Source organism: Miniopterus natalensis, chromosome 2 (genome assembly GCF_054644295.1).
Source record: "Miniopterus natalensis isolate mMinNat1 chromosome 2, mMinNat1.hap1, whole genome shotgun sequence".
NCBI classification, from domain to species: domain Eukaryota; kingdom Metazoa; phylum Chordata; class Mammalia; order Chiroptera; family Miniopteridae; genus Miniopterus; species Miniopterus natalensis.
Genome location: NC_142082.1, coordinates 172,101,418 through 172,121,832, shown reverse-complemented (window position 1 = coordinate 172,121,832; position 20,415 = coordinate 172,101,418). Strand labels below are relative to the sequence as shown.

At 44.8% G+C, this 20,415-nt stretch overlaps 1 protein-coding gene across 4 annotated transcripts in view; it reads left to right on the top strand.

Moving 5' to 3' along the window:
* The first annotated feature begins 9,438 nt into the window (after positions 1-9,438).
* ANKS1B (ankyrin repeat and sterile alpha motif domain containing 1B) overlaps positions 9,439-20,415 on the top strand; it is a 693,028-nt gene continuing 682,051 nt past the window's right edge. For all 4 annotated transcript variants that reach the window (XM_087814846.1, XM_087814845.1, XM_087814848.1 and 1 more), the window contains exon 1: positions 9,439-9,572. In XM_087814846.1, the coding sequence (XP_087670972.1) occupies positions 9,439-9,572 (134 nt within the window). The remainder of the gene's footprint in view (positions 9,573-20,415) is intronic.

Sequence of the window (20,415 nt, the reverse complement as noted above, 5' to 3'; positions counted from 1 at the left end):
ACCAAACAATAGAAACAACTCAAATATCCATCAGCTGGTCAATGTAAAAACAAAATATTGCATATGCATTCAATAGAATATAATTTAGCCAATATAACAATAAACTATTGATATACAGAAGAACAGTGTGAAAGAATTTCAGAAACATAATGGTAAACGAAATAAACCAGAGACAAAAGACATGAAATATGAATATGAAATTCTGGAAAAAGCAAAAATATAACTGTAGAAAGCAGATTGGTGCTCGCTTTGTGGCTGGGGATAAAGGATGACTTGATGGCAAAGGGGCATCGGGGAATTTCGGGTGTGACTCAAGTCTTCTAAAACTTGGTTGCAGTGGTGATTGCGCAACACTGTATGTTTACTTAAACGTGTACAATTACTTAAAACTCATACAAATACTTCATTACAACACTTCAGTAATGATTTTAAGGGTGTGTCCATTAAACCTCAAGGTGGTTTCTCTTAAAATCAAAAAGGATCACTATTCAAATAAATCGTTGTAGATGAACATCAGTTTAAAATGCCTACCAATCCATTTTGTACAAAACATAATTGCCTTTGTTCAGTACAGTTGTAATATTTAAAAATCCTAATCATATTGTAAATAATTTGATAGCCATCATGATTTGAGTTATAGAATTGTGAGATTATAAATTTAATATAGTTAAGTTTTCAGTAAAACTTCATTTATTTGAAGTTAAGCTGTCTGTAACAAATTCAGGAGTATGTAAATAGTCAGAAATATATTTTATAGCTGATTTTGAAATCACAATGTCTATATGTTAATTTTAGACATTTTAAAGGTGTTGGTCACTTCACTGAAAAATACAGTATATTATTTGCCAAAATGAATAGAATAGTTTACACAGGAAATAAAAATGTATAAATGAATAAATCTATATTTAGCTATTTATTATTTTTCATCATCTTTGCCACTACTATTATCATCTACTAGTAGAAGAATACATTTTTGCACTTGTTCTGATTTTGAACCAAAAGTTTTAAAGACTTCAGCAGCAGTCCAAAAGAACGGCATTTCTGTTAACAAAGAAATGAACACATTGCCAACCATCAATGATGCATTTCACAGATGGTTTTCTAGAATAATAGCTTATTACTGTAACAGTCACTTAAGAGGGAAGTCACAAAAATTTAAGATTTAAAATAACAATTTACAGGGCTGTATATAAAAAAACATTTTCTCCTTTTTAACTAAATATGAGTATTGTCTTGAAAGAAGTCATTTGCCTGTTGGATCAAAATACAAAACAAAGAATTAGGAAGGAGATGGGAAGAAGAGGGGAAGATGCAATAAATCCGTCTATCTCTCTAGTCCTAATGCATGAAACGATGCTCAGCATCACTGTCATCAGGGATGCAAACTAGAACCACAGTGAGGTGTCACCTCACACCTGTCAGAATGGCTGTCACCAATAAATCAAACAAGTGTTGGCGAGGCTGCGGAGAAAAGGGACCCTCGTGCACTGTTGGTGGGAGTGCAGACTGGTGCAGCCACTGTGGGAAGCAGTATGGGGGTTCCCAAAAAATTAAAAATGGAGCTGCCTGATGACCCCGCGCTTCACCTTCTGGGTGTATTCTGAAGAAACCCAAAACGCATTTGAAAGAATATAGACATCCTTTATTCATTCCAGCATTATTTACAGTAGCCAAGGTGTGGAAGCAAGCCACCTGCCCATCAGTAGACCAGTGGATAAAGCGTCATACATACGTACAATAGAATATTACTCAGCCATAAAAAGATTAAATCTTACCGTTTGCAACAGCATGGAAAGACCTAGAGGGCATTATGCTGAAAGAAAAGCCAGGCAGAAAAAGACATAGCATGTGATTTCACTTACAAGTGGAACCTAATGAACAAAATAACAAAATGTGACTTACAGACACAGAGAGCAGGCTAATGGATGCCAGGGGGGGGAGGAGCTGAGGGGCTGGGTGGAAAAGGTGAAGGGATTAAGAAGTACAGATCGGCAGTTACAAAATAGTCATGGGGATGCAAAGTACAGCAAAGGGTGTATAGTCAGTAATACTGTGATTACTGTGTGCGGTGCCAGGTGGGTACCTGAAGTCCTGGAGGGAACTCTGTAAACTGTATGATTGCCTACAAATCTCGTAAATCAAATGCCTTCACTTTTTTTTCAGTTTTTTTTACTGTTGACACTGTTACAGATGTCCCCGTTCCCCCTTCCCTTTGCCCACCTCCACCCAGCCCGCCTTCCCCTGGCCTCACCGCCTGTGCCCTTGGGCTATGCGTGTATGTTCTGTAGCTAATGTCTTCATGCCTTCACGTCTTTAGTCTTATTTATTTATATCCTCACTCGATATTTTTCCATTGCTTTTCGAAGAGATTGGAAGGGAGAGAGGGGGAGAGACACGTGGATTGGTTGCCTCCCGCACGCACTCCCGCTGGGGCCGGGCGTAGAGCCTGCAGCCGAGGTACGTGCCCTTGCTGGTGTCGGACTGCGACCCTTCAGTCCCCGGGGCTGACACTCTGACCACGGAGCCAAACTGGCTAGGGCTCTTTAGTCTCATTTAATGTGATTCTCAAAACATCAGGCGACCCTGTTATGGGCTGAATCGTGTCCTCTGCAGATACATATATTGAAGTTATTAGCCCTTATTACTAACCCCCAATACCTAAGAATGTGATTGTATTTGGAGAAAGGGTCTTTAAAAAGGTAGTTAAGTTAAAATGAGATCATTAGAATGGGCCTTAGTCCAATATAAATGATGTCCTTATAAGAAGGGAAATTGGGACATACGCACATAAAGGAAAGACCAGGTAAAGACACAGGGAGAAGACCACCCTCTACACGCCAAGGAGAGAGGCCTTAAAAAACAATCCTGCGGACACCTTGATGTCAGACTTCCAGCCTCCAGAACTGTGAGGATATACATTTCTGTTGTTTCAGCCACTCGGTCTGTGGTACTTTGTTATCACAGCCCTAGCAAACTAACACACCTACACTTCTCTGTTGACACTGATGGCTTCTAGAAGTTTTATAAGCTAAAAAGAGGTCATGCCAGGATTGAAACCCAGGTCTTCTGAACACAGTTCTTGTGCCTTTTCACTTACAAAACCTTAACTTACTGTATAATGGAAAGTGCTTCGGAAAGCACTCAGCTACTAACGTAGGAGATGACACATTTAGACAGATGATGGTAGCTGTTGAGTCCAGGAAAATCTCACAATTGCTCCCCTTCTGTTCTTGGCTGCAAATCCAGCCCAGCTTGGCCCCAGTTGGCAGGCGCGGACCTCAGCTGGGTGACAGGAAGAAGCTGGCCCATGAATATGGAAGGTGGGAGGACTTTGGATTGTGACAAATAAATAATTAGTTGCACATGTTTCTTTGTTAGGGTAAGAGAATTAAAAAGCATATGTATGCTGGACAGTTATACTTAGAATTAACTATTTAATTTTTCATATTCAGCTTAGCTTTTTTTCCCATGTTGTTTCATGTAACTAATTCCCATTCCTGTTTGTTGACCCATAAAATATACATAGACATTAAAAAGGGACAAGCTCAGGTTTACTTTTTTGGGTTTTCTTTGTATGAAGAAAGAAGGAAACTTCTTTGAAGGGGGTTAGTATCAGTTAAAAAAGGAATCAGAGCCAGGCCAGTATGGCTCAGGGGTTGAGTGTCCACCTAGGATCCAGGAGATCCCGGTTTGATTCCGGGTCAGGGCACATGCCCAGGTTGCGGGCTCGATCCCCAGTTGGGGGGCATGCAGGAGGCAGCTGATCAGTGACTCTCATCAAATCAATAAAAACATTAAAAAAAAAAAGGAATCAGAGGCCATACACAAGTGAAAAAAACTTTATTTTTAGAAAAAGCATTTGTATAATACTTTAGTTTTGAAATTAAGAACATTCAATAACAATAATAAACTTAAAGTCCATAAAAATAGCAAACGTGCTTGGGAGATGCGAGGGAATAAAACGAAGTAGAAACAAAGGTAGACAGAGAGGCGGCAGGAGGTGACGTGGGAATTCAGTTCTGAGCGCGGAAGTCCCACCCACCCTCTAACAGGACAGGACGAGCCTGGTCCCCAGCAGCTCCCCCTGGGACGCTCTTTCCCGCCTCCCGCTCCTCTTTGCCGGTATCTCTCAGGCTTCAGGACTCCTGCTCACCTCGAAGACTCAGGCATCCCTGTTTTTCACACCCGTGGCCCTTAGGGCATCTTTATGACGCTTGGCACGTTGGTGAATACCTGTCCTCTGTCCCTGTGCCTGACTGGACTCAGCTCCGTGACAGCTGAGACCGTATCTGCCCCCTCACTGCTCAGTCGCCAGCGCCTAGCCAGCTCCCTGGCATGTCACAAGAGAGTAAGTGCTGAGTGAACTAAAAGGTGATAAATTCGTACTTTATTTGTATCCTTAAAGCCAAGTACGTTTCTTTTATTTTTATGTTGTTTTTTTAAAAATTGTCAGAGAGAGGAAGGGGGAGGAGGAGAGAGAAACATCCATGATGAGAGTCATTGATGGGCTGCCTCCTGCAGGGCCCTGCTGGGGAGCGAGCCCGCACCCCCGCATGTGCCCTGACTGGGAATCGAGACGTGATCTCCTGGTTCATGGGTCGATGCTCAACCAATGAGCCACACTGGCCCTGCTGGGCAAGTTTGTTTCTTATAGTACCTTTCAAAGGAGGAACAAGCTCCCAGATATTCCCTATGCCTGCTTTCATGTGAGAATAAGTGAACTAACTACAAAAAGAAATAGAGAATGGGGTACTGTTCCTTGACTTCTGGCATTTTTACCACTTGCAGTTGAAGTCCCATGAGGAGTGGGAGTGTTTGTTTTTATTCGTTATTGTATTACCTAGAGCAGCAGTACCTGGCATATAGCAAATTCAGTAATAGATGCATATGTGTCTCATAACAAAAGTGCACTGGATAAAATACCAATAAAAATCAAGGCAAAGATATGTAAAGAGTAATGACCAGGGTGCAAAAAGATCACAAATACGTTGAACCTTAAACTTGGCTTAGTTTCCTGAGAGCCAAAGTGGGAAGTGAAAGTCAACTTACTAGTTAATATTTCCAGAAAACAAATTCCTTAGAGGCAGCAAAACTTTCCTGTATAGTTTAATGACTTTGTAAACGTGGGATTCAATATAGAATCCACTAAGGAAGTAATGGACAACACTTCCAAGGACATTCCTGCATCCCATTGATAACAGATGGCCTATAACTGCTGATATAAGGCAAGGATTTTACATTACAGTTCAATTCAATGAAAACTTCTGCAAGGGCGAGAATTGGTCAAATGTATGGCCAACTGGTTGCCCAAAGTTACCCAATACCATGCTCCTAGAGTTCCCTCCCGGCAGATCTATGTGGGTGGGGTTACCTTGCTTTCTAAACAAGATACTGGTCCGCCTCTGGCTTTCTTTCTGTCCTGACGCGCCCGTGTCATGAATCACCCAGAAGGCCAGTGAGCATCCTTCCGCTTCAGACTCCGAGACAGTGGGCACGCTTGGATCAGGACCTGTCTCAGCATGCTTTCCAGAGGCAGCCCTGGAAACCGGTCATTTTCTCCAGCCCTCTGACCCCACTTGTGAACAGGCTTTACTCTAACTGGGTATATAAAGTCATATTTGAAGATATAACTTAGTCCATAGGTAGGTCTCAGGGTGCACATTTACAGAGAGGTAGGTCCCAGTCTCACGTTCAGTCTAGTTTTAATAGGGATCCGTGCATTTTGCTAGATATGAGATACTTACCTGACCTAGTAATAAAGACGATGCTCTAATGAGGTGTTCATCTGGCCCCCTGTGTCTGTTCTCAGTTGGTTAGAACCTGGGGAAGATGGGCCATTGACATTTCATGGCCTTCAACACTCACGACCGTAAACTCAGACTGCAAACATGATGCAACGCTTGGTGTCTTGGCTTCCTCAAGAAGATGATGGGAGGCAGAGTTTGTGCCAAGTAGGCATGAGGAGGGAGACAAATGAAATGCATAAGGCAAAAACCTGGTCTTTTTAGGTATCTAGTATCTTCAGATTTTGTAACCTGAAGCTGTTGACTTCTGTCCCACAGCCTGTCATAGCCCCAGTTATAGGTAACTGCAGAGCTCAAGATAAAGAAAGGAGATATTTTCCAAACCCACTCCCTAAATCATAGGGTTATCCTAGCTTAGTTCGGTTGACACTTTGATGCTGTAAAACATCATCGTTTCCTCTCACTGAAAACAGACTCGGGTATATAGTTCTAAGATTGATCTAGATTCATGTTCTTTCAATTCATGTTTCCAAAGGCTTTTTTGTAGTGTGAAAACACTTCTATACTTGCTTTGTCATTTGCGTCACCTCCCTTTTCTAGTCTTAATCCCTAGTACCTTCTTTTATTAACCCCAAGAGGAGTGACTTGCAATATGTGTATATTGGAGCAATAATTCTCAGCTTGCCAAAAAGTATACACAATTAGATCTGTGTATGTCAGCATTTAGAATAAGGGGTTCAGAGTTTCTTCAGAAATTATAATATCTACCTCATAGGGTAGATATCATATGGTCACATACAATATGCATCATGCATATATAAATATAATGCATATTATGTACCAAAAACAATACTAGATTCTTTACTTTGTTCCATTTAATCCTGTCAGGTGTGTGTGCTCATGTGTATAATACAATATATACTATATATACAATGATATACATATATAAAATGAGAAAAAGAATCTAATATGGTATATAATATGGAATCTAATATGGTATATAATATGCATTTACAAATACTAATATTGCCCACTGAGAATAGCAAAGATAGATTTAAATATATATATGTTTTTATTGATTTCAGAGAGAAGAAAGGAGAGGGAGGGAGTGAGAGAGAGGTAGAAACATCAATGATGAGAGAGTCGTTGATCAGCTGCCTCCTGCACGCCCCCTACTGGGGATCAAGCCTGCAACCCGGGCACCTGCCCTGACCCAGAATCGAACCTCGATCTTCTGAATCACAGGCTGATGCTCAACTGCTGAGCCATGGCCGGCCAGGTGCAAAGATAGATTTTGATAAAAATATTCAATTAGAAAAACCTGGAGAATGGGTAGTATATTTTTATTTTTGTAACTAAAAACAATAGAAATTGATCTCAAATCTATCCCATGCTTGATTCTTAACATCAGTTACACATATAACTGAGATCTAATTGGTTTCCAAGACTTTCTGGCTCTTTCCACTATGTACAGATGCAGACTATCTTAATGAAATCTGGATGTTTAAAAAACTGGAGGTTTTTTTGTTTTTTATTTTTTGGCCTCTTCAGATTTTTGGAAGAATGCTTTCACCTTGTTTGCATGTTAGTTCCCATGCTGCCAAGCCTTTCTCCTTTACAACGAGAAGCTATGACGTGACTAAAAACAAAGGGTTTGGAGTTGAAAAACTGGCTTTGAGGATCATATCGCACCAGAGTGCCTGGGACTGTGGGACTGAGTCTTAGAGTAAGTCATCACGCATGGCTATCCCACTGGGAGTCGGTTCTGATGAGATGACTCAGGGGCCTCCCCATCACTAACTCAGCCATGAGCAAATGCTGCTTATGAAAACGAAGGGTGATTTTTAGCTCTGACCGTTTGAACACTTATAGTATATGCTGGGAAAAGTGTGTTTTGCTTAGGTGGCAACATTAGGAAAATGGAAGGAGGGTTTCTGTATGCAACTTTCAAAATGAATTCAGTGTGTTGCTTCTTTAACTGGACTGGTAGTCCCATTATGTCAGGGATAATATGATTATCATGTATAATATCATTAAAACAGATTCTAAAACATAAAATAGTAAAAACCACACTCGTTCAAAATCTACTTCCTTCAGGAAGCCTCCCATGAGTATAATAATTTACCTAATACTTTGAACCTTTCAAATGAAATCTCAGAATACTGAATTCCATAAAAAAATTTTAAAGATATACTCGTGCTGTTACTTATCTCTAAATATCTTTTAAGTGCCCCCCCCCCCCCCATCTCTGCTTATAGCTGGCAGTCCTGGATTTGAGCCTTGGCTGACTTTCTAGCCGCATGATCTTGGAACAGTCAGTTTCCTCATCTGTAAAACAGCGATGACAATGGTCCTTACTCCGGGGATGGCGAGGAGGGTTGAGGCAGCTTATGGGAAGCACTTACCTAGCGCCGGGCACGCAGCAGCTGCTCATCACAAGACTGGTCGTTACTGTCCACTCCTTTTCCTGGAGGCAGAAAGGTATCCTTGGAAGAGCATGGGCTGTGCCGTGAATCAGTTCTGGGTTTAGCTGTCACCACTTCCTGAGAAATTTAATTAACCCTTTGTGCCACTACTCTCTCGGTTCCAAAATGGATACATTGTAACGATATCCTGGCCGCTGGGCGGCTGCCCGCCTAGGACGCCCCCTTACTCCCGATACATTTGTGAAGTGTATCCCAAGGGCAAGGCAAAGGCCAAGGTGCCACAGGAAGTTTCCAAAGAAAAGAAACGCGCGTTCTCACTCCGGGCAGGGGGAGCACCTGACACACCAAGTCAGCGAGCTGCTGAGGACGCGCACGTCGCGGCGGGTCTCTCCTCCGTGCCCCCTAGTACTGTCCCCTTAGGGTGTTCAACGAGAGCCCTTTTTCTGGTATTTTTACAAGTCAGCAGATCCTCAACGCCCTAGAAAACCTGGAGCGGGCGCACGCTGCTCAGCGCCGCAGGAGCAGGATAGCGCAAGCCGCGGGCCGGTCTCGGTCCCCCGGGGCGGGGAAGCCTCAGGGGGAGGCGGCCCGAGTCGCCAGGACGCGGGGCGACGCGGCGGCGCAGGGCCCCTCCCGCGGCGCTCCCCGCGCCCGTCATGGAGGATTTTCCTCGAGCGCCGTGACCGGCCCGAGGCGCGGCGGCGGCCCGGAGAGCCCCAGTGCTCACACGGTTAAACCTCTCCCCGGGAGGCCGGAGCAGGGAGCAGGGCGGCCCCCGCCCGCCACCAGCAGGATCCCCTCCTCCCGGGCCCCGCCCCCGTCGCGGGCCCGGCCTCCGCCCTCCCCCGCCCGACGCGGGCCCGACCCGCGGCCGCACCTGCCGCGCGCACACGCCCCCCGCGCGCCAGGCCTCGGAGCCGCCGCGGCGCACCGGGCGCCCGCCCGCCGCCCTCCGCACGCGCCCGCGCCCGCTCCCGCTCCCGCTCCGCCCGCCTCGGCGCGGGCCCGGCCCCCGACCGCCGCCGCCGCGCTCCCGCCGCCCAGCCGGCCCGAGGGGAAGCCGAGGCGGGATCCAGCCGGGGCGCCAGGGCGCGGGGCGCGAGGGCCGCGCGGCGGCCGGGACTGCGCTCCGGCCCCGCCCGCGCCCCCAGGCCCCCGGGCGCAGTATTTCAGGGTGGGGCGGGGAGGGCCTGGATTTTGGGGAGAGGGGTGGGCGGGGAGAAGGAACGCGGGGGGAGCGGACTCTGCGAGGGAGTCGGTGAGAGACTATGGGGAAGGACCAGGAGCTGCTGGAAGCTGCTCGCACCGGCAATGTGGCTCTGGTGGAGAAACTCCTGTCTGGCAGGAAAGGAGGGATCCTGGGCGGTGGATCCGGACCCCTGCCCCTGTCTAACCTGCTAAGGTAAGGGAGGGCACCTGCTCGGGGATTGCACCCCCATGCCTGGTGGTGGGTGCGTGCCGCCCCTCCTGGCGATTGCACCTGCTGGCTGCCCGCGGTTCATTCTTAAATTAGGCGGGGGATCCGTGTGTGGGGACGGAGGCTCGAGCCTCCCGGTCAGATGGACGCCGTGGATTCTTCGAGTAATTTTAAAATAGCCTTCCATCAGTGCGCCCGTAGCTACTTTTCTCAGAGCCGTGGTGCAGAACTTGGACATGTACTGGCGTTGTTGGAAGAAAATCGGCGTTCCACCTGCTTTCCATCAGTGTTTATTCTGTCATTTCAGCCTTTTCTGGGGTCGGTTTAAGTGAAATTGGCAGAGCAGCTACTGCGCGCATGCAGTTTCCCTGCAAAAGCCACAGCCTTCGGTGGCTGCTCCTTTCTCTTGTAGGAGGCATTCGCCTTGCTGTGGGTTAGGAGCCCACAGAATGAAGAAAGTGAACCCGCCGATGAGATGGCAAGCAGTGCAGGGTGTGTAAAACTTGAGGAGGCAGCCCAGCAGCACTCTCAGCTCCTTGGACACAGAGGAGTGAAAACTTAGTTGTTTTGCATCTCAGGATGAAGGATGCCAGGTTGGGATCGGGATGCTGGATTGGGAATATGATAGAGGCCTTTTAATGTGGAGATGTTTCAGGTGAGACTAATATTGCTTGGAGAATCTTTCTAAGATGACATTAAAAAAAAAAGTCAAGGTCTTAATTCAGCAAGCAGTACCTTAGCCATAGCAGGATTGGCTTTCGATGTTTCAAAAACTATTAACTTCAAAGTTGAATTGATGGACAAATGAAATCAGTTGGGAGGGAGGAGGCCTGAAGAAAAGTCACTAGATAAAATTCGAGGAAAGCTCTTTAGTTTCTGAAATGATGGCTTTCCCATTTATCCTGGATATTTTGGGAGGCATTATTCATATCTTCACCCCATCTCTTAGGCAACTCAGCTGTACTTTAACATTTTTTTTTTTTTTTAAAGCCCAAGTGATTTTCATGGTTCAAAAAAAGCTGTTCTGTGCTACTTCTAACAAATGCTTACTGCAAACTTTTGTATGATAACATTGTATTCTTTGCACAGCTCTCATGTGTTGTAGCGGTCAGACAGTGCAATGAATTACAGTCCTGGCTAAGAGGGGAAATGAAAACATTGGTGTTACAGTGAAATGAATTTAGGTGGAAAATAGTCGCTGGGATTCAAAAAAGCTCCATAGGTGATCACCTATAGTCGTTGACAGCGACATTTTATTGGAATGACAGTTCACATCAGAACAATGACTAATTATGGGACATTTTTTCCAGGAGGTCTTAGAAGTGATGGCTCTTGTGTCCCTTGCTGAAAGATTTTCACTTCCATACACAAGTAGACAGTGTGTACGTATTTCGGATGATAGCTCCAGTAATTGCCCTTAGTCACAGGTAATTTATACAAAAGCAGTTTATCTGGTTACAGTTTTAAGTTGCAGGTAAAATAAATGTTTACCAGGGTATCGTATCAGTTATAAAAGTGAATATGGCTAGAAACCTATGTGGTGGAAAGAGGTTTCTGAAAACAAGCAATTCCTCTGGAATAACATTAAAGAATTCTTTGAGAGCAGCGAGAAGTTCAGTTAATTTCATAGAGATAAATGGTATTTTAAAAAGCTATTTTTGTGATAGGCAAATATCTGTGAAATACTTTCTCAGTTGTGCCATTAAAAAAAAAAAGAATAGATGTCCAATTTTAGGAATAAAACACCAACTATTTGATGTTAGTCAACATTAAATATCAAAATTGTGACCCGCAGTGTGCTCCTTGAATGAGAGGTTTTCTCCTTTGCTGGCTTTATCAGGGTTAGCAGCAGTAGCTCTACAAGAATGCAAGTGGAAAACAATGAAACTAAAAACGCGTGCTCATTAGAGTCGTGTGAACCAAGCTGTAAAAAATCAGAATCAGAACCAATAGCCTTTTAAACTTGCATCTATCTATCTCATACTGAATTAACTAAAACTGTGTCTTTGAAGAAGACGGGAGTTGAAATTGTGTTCTTTGGATGATCGTTTGCGTAAAGTGAAATTCCTAAGGAAAGGCACCATGTATTGAGTTGTCACTTTATTTCATAAATGATTGTCACCAGAAATTTACTTACAGGGTAGTGGGAAATGTGGCCTTTTCCCCTTCAAACATGATGACACTTGAAAATTTGAAAATATTTTGGAATGAATTGTGGAATAGATTTGTTCCCGCCCCCCCTCCCCCATTTATTACTTGTGTTGTGCAATAATAGTGTTAGTTTCTGTGCCACATGCTTGCACGTGTCATCTCATTCAGTTCTATGTCAGCCTTAAGTGGTAGATCCTCATGTCGCAGGTGAAGAACCGGAGACTAAGAACTTGCCCCAGGTCCCATCGTCAGTACTGGCAAATGATGTGATTCAGGTTTTCTCCACCACATCTTATGTCTCATTCATTGAATGTTTTGTTTTCAAAAGTTTAAGGTATATGGTTGAGATAGTCTGATCTGAACCTTTTTTGGGCTATGCATAATGTAACCTAAAATCCTGAATTTTTTTCCTAATTAAAAAAACAACCACCTCGTGATTCCGTAAGCACCTTTGTGAAGATGCTTCTGATTACATTTCGCCTAGTAAGTGAGCAGCGGCTATATGGTGGGGAATCGGGTATGCTTTGGCGACCTTGAATAAAGATGAAAATTGCCCTAAGCCTCACTGTTCTCTTCTATGAAATGGGAATAGTTACGGTGTCTACCATTCGGGGCTGATGCAAGTATTAAATGAGGCGTTAAGCAGTGAATGCAAAGCGTTTAGCACACTGGTGTTCCCCGCTGGTGTAGAGCACTGGACTCTGTTCCTTAAGACCTTCATGACCATAGATTCGCTTCATGTTGGGCTGGGAGTATAATTCTGCAGCTGGCTTTCCATGAGAGTCGCAGATCTTCAAGTAGAATGAGGCCTTTTAATTCAACACCTCACCTGGAGGAATTTACCTCTAGCATCCTTCACCAGTTAGTTCCTCCAGCCCTGTTAGACTCTCCAGTGACTAGATCCATTCCATTTTTGGCAGCGCTAATTATTTTTAAAAATTCCTTTTATTGAGTTGAAATCTGCCTCCCTTTAATTTCCAGGAGTTGGTATTAATTTGGCTATATGGGTCAATATAAAGACGTTTAATTCATCTACCAGGGCAGTTCTTCAGATGCACACGTTTAGCTTCATTGTTTTCTTATAAATCTTCTGTGTGGTTTTTTTTTTTTTTTTTAATGTAAGTTCCATTATTTCCATCAACCTTTTGTCGTGTGGCATTACAGCACGGGTGAACTTAGATTTTCATACTTTTTACTATATTTTCCTTCTTTGTATATTCTCAAATTTTGCAGTGACTCTCTTATGTGTAGTGAGCAGAAATGAACAAAACGCACTGGCTGTCATTTGACCAGAGTAGAATATACTGGGACTTGACGTCCTGCTGAATTAAAAAAACAACCAAAAAACAGGTTACAAAATAGCATTTGTAGTATGATCCTGTTTTGTTTTTTAAAGAAAAAATAGGTGTGCCCTGGCCGGTGTGGCTCAGTTGGCTGAGTGTTGCTGGTTTGAGCCCCGGTCAGGGCACATGCCCGGGTCTCGGGCTCAATCCCCGGTGGGGGGCGGGCAGGAGGCAGCCGATCCATGACTCTCTCTCTCCCCCTCTCCCTTCCTCTCTCCCTAAAAATCAATAAAAAAATATTTTTTAAAAAAAGAATTTTGTGTGAACATTTATAATGCGCATTAAGAAGCCTGGAATGATGACACCCAAGTGTAAATTGTGTTCATCTTCGAGCGGTGGGATTGTGCACGATGGTTATTTTCTTCTCGATTATGTACATTTTCCATTACTTTTCAATGAACGTATATTATGTAAACAAAAAGAAAATAGCAGCTATTTAAAACATGATACAATGAAGTTATCACCTTACTGTTATCGATCTGAGACCTACCTTAACACAGGTAGCGTTTTTCTGAGCTGTATGGTGGCATTCGTTCACATTGGGCAGATACAACTTCCAGGTATTTTTTTTTTTTAAATGACCGGTGGAGCCATGCTTCCCCTACCTGGTGCTTGTAAGTGTGTTGCATGAGCTTAAATGAATCCTGTTACATTTCAGCTTATTTGTTTTCGCCTATGTTTATAACCGGCCTAGATCTTCGTGACCCTCGAGCCTGCCCTCCTGCGCGCTCACCTCTCTCCTCCGCGTCATCTGTAGATTGAGTAAGCATGCTTTCTGTAACGGGAGTTCAGCACACCGCGATGTACCTCTAAAGAGCCCCTCTGCAGCGTGGCGTATATTTAAAGGTGGCAATCTTTACGCGTGGTGTTTCTACCAGCACTGAAGCCACTTGATAGAACTGTCAGCTGCTTCTCTCCAATACACCTGTGAGAAGGTTATGGGGTGTTTTACCCACTGCCTTTCTACATTCACGCTGTATTCTGTGTATGGCTTTCCTTTGCTCTGCCCCTTTAGTGCTAAGTCTACAAATTCCATCCAAATCAGGCTACTTTACTACAGCTTGTATCCGGTGGTGAACCCCTGATGACGCCCAATACTGATGCGTCTAATTCTCCTGGGCCTGGAGACTTACACCCATTCGAAGCAGCTAAGTGTCTCTTAGGATCTCTGTTTGGAGCTTCAGTAATCTCCTAACATGATTTGTTTATCCCGTTCTGGTTTGGAAATGATTGTCACCAGGGAAGCAGAAGCAGACTAGGAGTTGGGCAGACTCGGATTCTTGGCCTTGTTCAATGTCACAGGAAATTCTCTTGTGGTCTAAAACCGTCCATGTGTGTTTTTTTTTTTTAACTGTTCCTCTGTCCAAGCTCAAGGTTACATCAGCTGCCGTAGCAGTGAACTTTTTTACCTCCCTTAGCTGAAAGGGACATTAGCATTTTTCAGGACAAGTATGTACTTCTGTTTATATGTGTTTGTTTTCAGTTATACTCCTCACCACCCCCTTTTTATCCTTGAAGAAATCGGAGCTCATCAGAGCTCATCAGAGCACTGAAATGATTGCCTCCCTTCTTCGTCGTAATATATGTGAAATTTCAGTTTATTTAAGGTATCTTTCATGAGACAGCTGCAAAGCCTTTTCAGGTCTCTTCTTTTGGCGCAATTGCCTTTTATCCAAATAGGAATAATTCCCACTTAAAACGTATATTAAATTATGACTTTTGTAGTGTGTCTCAATTACGAGTTATTTGTATTTTAATAAAGCAATAAAAAGTTTGTGAATGCCTCAGGTTTACTTGATGTTCTTAATGCCTCAAAGAGCCGAGCACTATATAAAAGTGTATTTAGTAAATTCTTGTTGAACATAAAGAATCCAGTTCTCAAGATCCCTGTGGGAAAAAGTAGATCAATAAGTGGAGGGAGAATCATCTGGTCGCCAAAGACATATCAACCAGATAGCTTATGCACTTTTTTTGTTAGGTTCAGGATTCAGTTCATGAAGGTTTTGTTGATTTGTACAAGCAGGTAAGAGGCAACTCGGAAGCGGTGTAATTTTCACAACTGTCTGAACAATTGTGGCTCCCGGGACTCGGATATAAGATACTTCTAGGGAAACCGCATTGGTAGAATAAATCACGAATAGAGCAGTTACACGGCACGAAAATGTTGTATCTATAAAAATAGTCAACTTGCAAGTGGGTTATCTATTTTGGATAGTAATGATGGTTGAAGCGGTGATTGCACCATTATGTGCAGGGAGCGCGTCTGCCAGAGCAGTGCCAGCTGCCTGGGGGGAGGGGGGAGGGGGGAGGGGAGAGGGGGGAGGGGATTTTGGTGTGCTGACCTCTTTGCTAAGCAGGCTTTTCAGCTCCCTCTTCAAAACGGCAAGGCCGATGTGTATGTGGCAGGGAATTAGGACAACCGGCCTGCGAGGGCTACGCACCTTGTCCGGCCCTACGTCGCCCGATGCCCCTGGTGTCTCAGGGGCCTCTCAGAGCTGATGGGGGGTGGAGGGTCTTCCCTGATGCGAACTCAGGAGCTTGCAATAGTCAGTCGCGCGTCTACTGACTCGAGCGGTTTAAGTGACAGGACAGTTTGATGAGTTCAGTTGTGTAACGAAATAGTTAATTAGGCATGTGAGGTAGTTTTGGAAAATTCTTTCAAGGAGCCTGTTACCGAACATTCGTCTTGGGCGTTTAACTAGAAATGGAAGCCGGCTATCATTCAAATCAAGGATTAGAAAAGACTAATTTCAACCCACAGAACCTGAAGGGATTTAACATTTAATGCATGTTAGTCTGCCTTTGGTTTCCATTTTGAACACATTTGCAGCATAGTTTGATTAAAATATGATGAGTTGGTTCTTCATCATATGTTGATACGAGAGGATATTTTATACTTGGAAAAGCAGGAATCTGCACAGCAGACTCTGGTGTTCCACTTGTTTCTTGTGGATGTGATGACACGGCCTGCGGACCATATGGCGGGCAGAGGCACCGTGCCAGGGGAAAACCCAGTGAATTTCCTCGTGTAACGCAGACCTAGGAACTCCTCCTTCGAGTCCCGTTTTTCTCCTTTTACATCAGTAGGGCAGCAAGCGATCTCTACGTTTGTGCTAAACCCGGGCAAGGATTAAAATTGTGTGACTTATTTAACAGGGTGTCTTCACGAATCTGCCTGCAAATCGAGCTTGGACTCAGTGTACTGCGGAGTTATTTGAGTCCCACGGTGCTGAGAGGGCAGCTTTATTTAAAGCGGTTGGTTACTTCTAGTTAAGTAAGCGAGACAGCCAGCCTAGACTTGTCACCACTCTTTGACCAAATTGTATCGACTCTTGAGGACTGGGTGTGAGTGCAGACAGGCCGACCTCATTTCTCTCTGCCTGCTTGATATTTCTGTCCCCCACACCCCACATTTCCTTTGACTCTTCCTGCCCAGATCTGTTTCTAGAAAGAAGCCTCACCTCCGTTCTGATTACTGCAGGCCCACCCTGGCTCCCGTTTCTGTGCCAGCTGCCCCGCGCCTCTCCTAAGGGGAGGCAGGGCTTGCGTGAGGAGTGGGGCTGGAACGGGCTGGGTAGGGAGAAGCAGATTAGGAAGAACGAATATCGGCCCCGGCTGCTGTAGCTCCGCTGGTTGGAGCGTTGTCCCGACAGAAAGTGGTACGTTCAGCCCCGGTCAGGGCACACGCCCAGGTTTCGGGTTCGATCCCCGGCCAGGGCGAGTATGGGAGGCGGCCAGTCGCTGTTTCTCTCTCGCCCTGATGTTCCTCTCTCCCCCTCTCCCTCTCTTCCTCTCTCTAAGATCAGTAATAAAAAACAACAACACACAAATATCGAACCTTCAAAATCGAGTGTACGGAGTTCGCGTTCGTCATCTCTAGTTTCCTGCCTCCTTCGATGTTCATTTCTGACCTCACAGACTCAGGAGCCTCATTTCTTTCCAGCTTTACACCGTCACCGAAAACTGCTTGTGGGAGCTGGCGGTGAATTCACACGGAACTGTGGTTGATTGGTAAATGCATTTAGGAAGAGGGAGCTCTTTTAGTATTTTCGTGGAAAGAGGAAACAAAACTTTAGGCTAAAATAGTTAAGCTTTGGACCTCTTGTGGTGGAGCTGACGGAGTGGATTTTGCTAGATTTGCGAGAGGGGGTTGGATAAAGGTGGCCATTTGTCTTTCCTTCTCATTGGAGACATGATGGGATAACATAGGGCTGGTGCTGGAAAAGCCGTTTCTTCCTGCTACTTATTTACTCTCTTTATTGGATACCTGTTATAGGTTATACCCACGGTAGATATCAGCATATGGCATGTTGTCGGCCTGTTCCCAGAAGTTATCCCTTAGATGCGTATATTTATTATATGATCACAGGTGACAGACATGGAATGCAGTTGTATAAGAGCTTTAATATCTGATGTGGTTTGAGATTCAGATTCTTTTAAATACATTTTCTTGCTATTTAAAAAAAAAATTTCATGTTGCAAGTTGACTTCAACATCTAGGTTATTCCATAAACCTGTGTTTCACTTTATAAGGGAGGCGTTGCACCTTCTGAGCCCTGGGTCCCAGTTTCCATTCTTCCACATTAAAGTTTTCTTTCCTTTTTTGTTTTTGCCTTAATTACTATTTAGCCACTTCGAGTCTCTATTTGATACCTCTAGTTACTAATCTGCATTTGAAATGTTTTATGTATCATATAAATATGCTAAATATGGCATCTTGTGTTGGGAATATACCGAAACACTGCTATATTTACGTACAGAGCCGTCCCTGGTTTGTATAGCGGTTTCACCGCTAGTGTGGAGACGCGGGAGTGAGTGGGAGTGTGGCTGTGGGGAGCAGCGGGAATTACGCAGAGGCGTTCTTTGGCATGGGGAACGCCAGCAGTGGGGGAGCCCTAGGACAGAGTTGCTTCCTGGGGGCGTGCTTTGGCTAGTGACCAGAGTGGTCTGTCACTCTGAAGGTCGATAGAAACTTTGAGGACATGTCAGAGAAGGGGAAGGATTGGGAACAATGGTAGAACTATCTCCTATAAGATTTTTTACTGGTATGTTTTTTGTTTTTGTTTTTTAAAAAATATATATTTTTTATTGATTTCAAAGAGAGGGAGGGAGAGGGAGAAAGAGAGATAGAAATATCAATGATGAGAGTCATTGATCGGCTGCCTCCTGCAACCCCCCCCCCCCCCCCCGAGATCGAGCCCACAAACCCCAGGCATGTGCCCTGACCGGGAATCAAACCTCCATCTTCTGGATCCTAGGTCGATGCTCAACTGCTGAGCCGGCTGGGCTACTGGTATGGTATGTTTTATGCTGTGTAGTAAGACCAACACATTAATCAATGAAGCAACTACTATCCAAGTAACCAAAGTCAGGCAGGATTTTATAGTGAACTGACCTAAGAACAGTGATAACAAAGAATGATTACTATTTATTTTAACAAGTATTTATTGAGTACCTTATGGATTCTAAAATTGAATCAGATCATCTCTACCTACCCCCTAGTACTTGTAGAATAATTGGACAGGTGGGTCAACAAAGAGTTAAAATATATTGTGATATCGAAAGGAGACTTGACTTGGGGTGGTAAACACACACTACAATATACAGATGATGTATTATAGACTTGTTCACCTGAAACCTATGTGACTTTATTAACCAATGTCACCCCAGTAAGTTAATGTAAAAAAAATATGTTGTGATCTATGCTGTAATGCAAGTACCAAACATTGCTACAGGAACATGAGGAGCAGGAAGGAGGCGCCCTTAATTCTGCCTGGGAGGAGTAATCAGGGGAAACCTCAGAGAGGAGGTGATTCTTGAATCGTGTTAGATGAATAGGAGTCTACAGGCTGGCAGGTGGGGGAGGGCATTGCAGCCTCACATGGTGTCAAAGCCTGAGTGGCGTGGGGGAGACATTGAAATAGGAGGTTGTGGCAGTGGAAAGCACTGGTTACATACGCAGGATTTATCAAATAAGTATATGTACTAAGGAGAACAGAACCCAGGTTTTTCACTGTTGGAGAAGGGAATTACACATACAGGAAGGGAGAAAGGAGAATGAATCCTGCCTGTGGAGTTGGACTGGAGTTAGACAAATCATTGTTCTCAATAAATAGAGATATAGATGTAAACATGTGTGCTTTTGTGTGTGGATATACTGTTTTCACTAATGAGCATAACTAGCCCCCAAATCTTGGCCTTTAATTACTATTTTTCAATAAAAGGAGTGATGGTTTCTTGGAGAGATGACCGATCTAGGAGTGAAGCAGAGATGGATGTGCCCAAAGCAAGAAAATGCTCAGAGCATGACTCTGCGAAGCCAGCATGACAGGGCTTGAACTGGCCACGGCCGGGACAATTTCAGTACCAGAGTTGATACAGAAGAAAGGGATGTTCCACTAGTTTAAATGTAGCTCTGCACAGAATAGCTGTTACAAAGGTAAAAGCGCAGTTGGACATGAAGCCTGACACTATCGTAAGCAAGTCGTTAATGTGAACACTGTGAGCAGAAGGACAAATCCACGCCGACACCCTCTTGCCCTTTTCTGTCCCTGACTCCTTGTGCCACGTTATCTCCAGAGGGATGCCCTTTGTATCCAGCTTGGGGCCTAGCCCCCCGCACTGGGTCCCCCTCGCACGTGGGTGCCCTGTCCTCTCTGTCTGGACTCAGATACCCTGCCTCTGGAGGTTCCCCTGTGCCACCACCACATGGCTACCCTTGTCACCCAGAGCCCTCTCACACCAGGCACCCCTCTATGGGGTGGCCCCTCTAACGTGCTTGAGCTCTGGCACCCCGGCCCAGCTCCCCTGCGTGGACACTCTCCGCCCCTGGCTCGGGCTCCGTCACTCGCCTTCCCCCAGGGTGGGTGCCCGCCCTTCTCTGCCCTGCGTAATGGGCATAGGGCTGAACTGCTCAGGAAGAAGAGAGAAATAAGGAAGGAAAAGAGTGGGGGAGGCAGGAGCGGAACATAATGCTCTTTGCCGTCTAATGGTGATGGTCAGGTGCTGATGAGAGTCAGTTTCTCCGAGTCCGCCGTCCATCGACCCCCGTAGTAGCAACTAAGGATTCCAGGTGACAGGGAGGTGACCAGGCAGCTCGTGTGCTACGTGGCAGTTCTTCTGGACGCTGTTGCTCCTGCACTTTGGGGGAGACATGATGGTGACTTGCCAGGCTGGCCAGCACTCAGCATTTTTTTCGTGAGCTTTTTCCTTCCCGTGCGTTGTTGTGGGTGTGCGGTAGGCCTCTAGGTGGACCGAAGGACAGAAAATCTTTATATATTTTTTGCTGTTTAGCCGAAAGTCTTGATCGTAATTGTCAGTGAAATGCCTTCCCA